General features: G+C 34.3%; 1 protein-coding gene across 1 annotated transcript in view; it reads left to right on the top strand.

Moving 5' to 3' along the window:
- Nucleotides 79-2,101, top strand: part of LOC107612410 (homeobox-leucine zipper protein GLABRA 2) — a 9,587-nt gene continuing 7,564 nt past the window's right edge. The window contains exons 1-3 of the mRNA XM_016314129.2: nt 79-357; nt 470-783; nt 1,571-1,688. Coding sequence (XP_016169615.1) covers nt 169-357; nt 470-783; nt 1,571-1,688 — 621 coding nt within the window. The 5' untranslated portion in view covers nt 79-168. The remainder of the gene's footprint in view (nt 358-469; nt 784-1,570; nt 1,689-2,101) is intronic.

The raw sequence follows: 2,101 nt of genomic DNA, 5'->3' as shown, positions 1-2,101 counted from the left end.
AATAATACCCCACAGACATAATATAATATATTCTAAATTAAAATCTACATAGCGAGTTGCTTCCTTTGTTTTATATTCTTAAATTCACAAGTCCCTACGTCTCTCTCTCTCTCTCTCTCTCACTCACTCTCTCTGCACAGAAAGAAATAGAGAGAAGGTAGAAAGAAGATGATAGAACCATTTTTGCTCCTTAAAAAACATACCCATTCCTCACCACACCATCCAACAACAACAACAACAACCACCTTCTCAATGGCCGCGGACATGTCCAACACCAACAATAACAACAACAACAACAACAACAACCCTTCTCACGCCAAGGACTTCTTCGCTTCCCCAGCTCTCTCCCTTAGCCTTGTAAGTAATCATCATCTTCTTCTTCTTCTTCTTCTTCAATTGTTATTAGATATATGTTTGCTTCAATTCTATATACATACATCTTATTCGATCTCTGATTATTCACTGTAAGGCTGGCATATTTCGGCATGCTGGCGTGGCGGCGGCGGAGGGCGAGGCTGCAACCTCCAACATGGAAGTGGAGGACGGCGATGAAGGCAGCGGCGGAGGAGGAGGCGTCGGGCACACGGTGGATATTAGCAGCGAGAACTCCGGCCCCACTAGATCGAGATCAGAGGATGACTACTTTGAAGGAGAAGGTGAGCATGAAGATGAAGATATTATCGGTGATGATAACAATAACAATAACAACAACAAGAACAAGAACAAGAAGAAGAGGAAGAAATATCACAGGCACACCGCTGAGCAGATCAGAGAAATGGAAGCGTTAGTATATATTATAATATCACATATCTCAAATCGATCATCAATATTAAGCATATACACTATAATATATATATCAATTTTGTTGCATGCACTTTTTGGTCTTTTTCACTCTTCTGCCTTTCTACATGCATATATATGCATACAGAGATTAATATCATATTTTATTATTGACCAAAAAAGAAACAACGAAAAGGGATAGATGATGATGAACATGTGTAGGTGTGTGCATGGTAGGTGTTGTTAATTAAGTAATCACTAATTAATTAATTAGGGATTATGACTACCATTTCAAAACTAAGTTAAATTGTTTGCATGCCTGCATTGCCAGTGGAGACATTAATTTAGAGCAGCATATACATATCTTTGTAGCTAGCTAGCTAGGCCGTACGTACTACTTAGCTAGGCACGATTATGATGAGAAGAAGAAAAAAAAAGTTATTGATATCATCATATGGTTACAAAAAGGACGCATGATTGTTAAAGGCTAAAGTCTATTTATAATTTTGAACAACTTTTGCTCGTTTCCTTTGTTTGATAGCTTAATTCAGCCTCTTTGTATATATATATAGAACTTTTTCCTCCTCTTTCCACCACTTTGCTTGAACTTGATTAATCAATTAGTATCTTGTTTGCATTACAAAACTCATATCAGATTTTTTTTTCTTTTTCTTCCATCTGACACACTATTAAACTCAGAGTGTTGGACCACTCGGCATATATAACATCTATATATATGAATATGAATATGCTAATAATACTAATACTAATACTAATAATAATAATGTAGGCTATTCAAAGAGTCGCCACATCCTGATGAAAAGCAGAGGCAACAACTTAGCAAGCAGCTAGGCCTTGCTCCAAGACAAGTCAAGTTTTGGTTCCAAAATCGCAGAACCCAAATCAAGGTATGTAACTAATTAGTTCTTTTATTTTCAAAAGAGAGACAAAAAGTCAAAATGTAATTATATTCGCTTAAAATTAATAGTTGAATATGATTAGAATACACATATTATTTGGACTATGTTTTCTGTATATTTATTAAGTATAAAATATAAGTTAGAATATAAATGCATATTAAAAATAAATTAAACTATACATATATTTATTTATAAAGAGGAATGTTAAGGGTCAGTAATTTTTGTGATTTGTAGTCATCAAATAACTATCAATGATGGTTTTAATGGTATGAGATTAGTGTGAGATTTCATCCAATGACTCACTTTTTTTTGCTGGTTACATATTGGCCAGAATTTAACAAAGTTGCTGATCCCTAAACTTTTTCATTTAAAAATATATTAGTAACTGATTTTAATAAATA

Source organism: Arachis ipaensis, chromosome B08 (genome assembly GCF_000816755.2).
Source record: "Arachis ipaensis cultivar K30076 chromosome B08, Araip1.1, whole genome shotgun sequence".
NCBI classification, from domain to species: Eukaryota; Viridiplantae; Streptophyta; class Magnoliopsida; order Fabales; family Fabaceae; genus Arachis; species Arachis ipaensis.
Note: the sequence above shows the minus strand (reverse complement) of the source record. Positions and strands in the feature narration are given on the sequence as shown.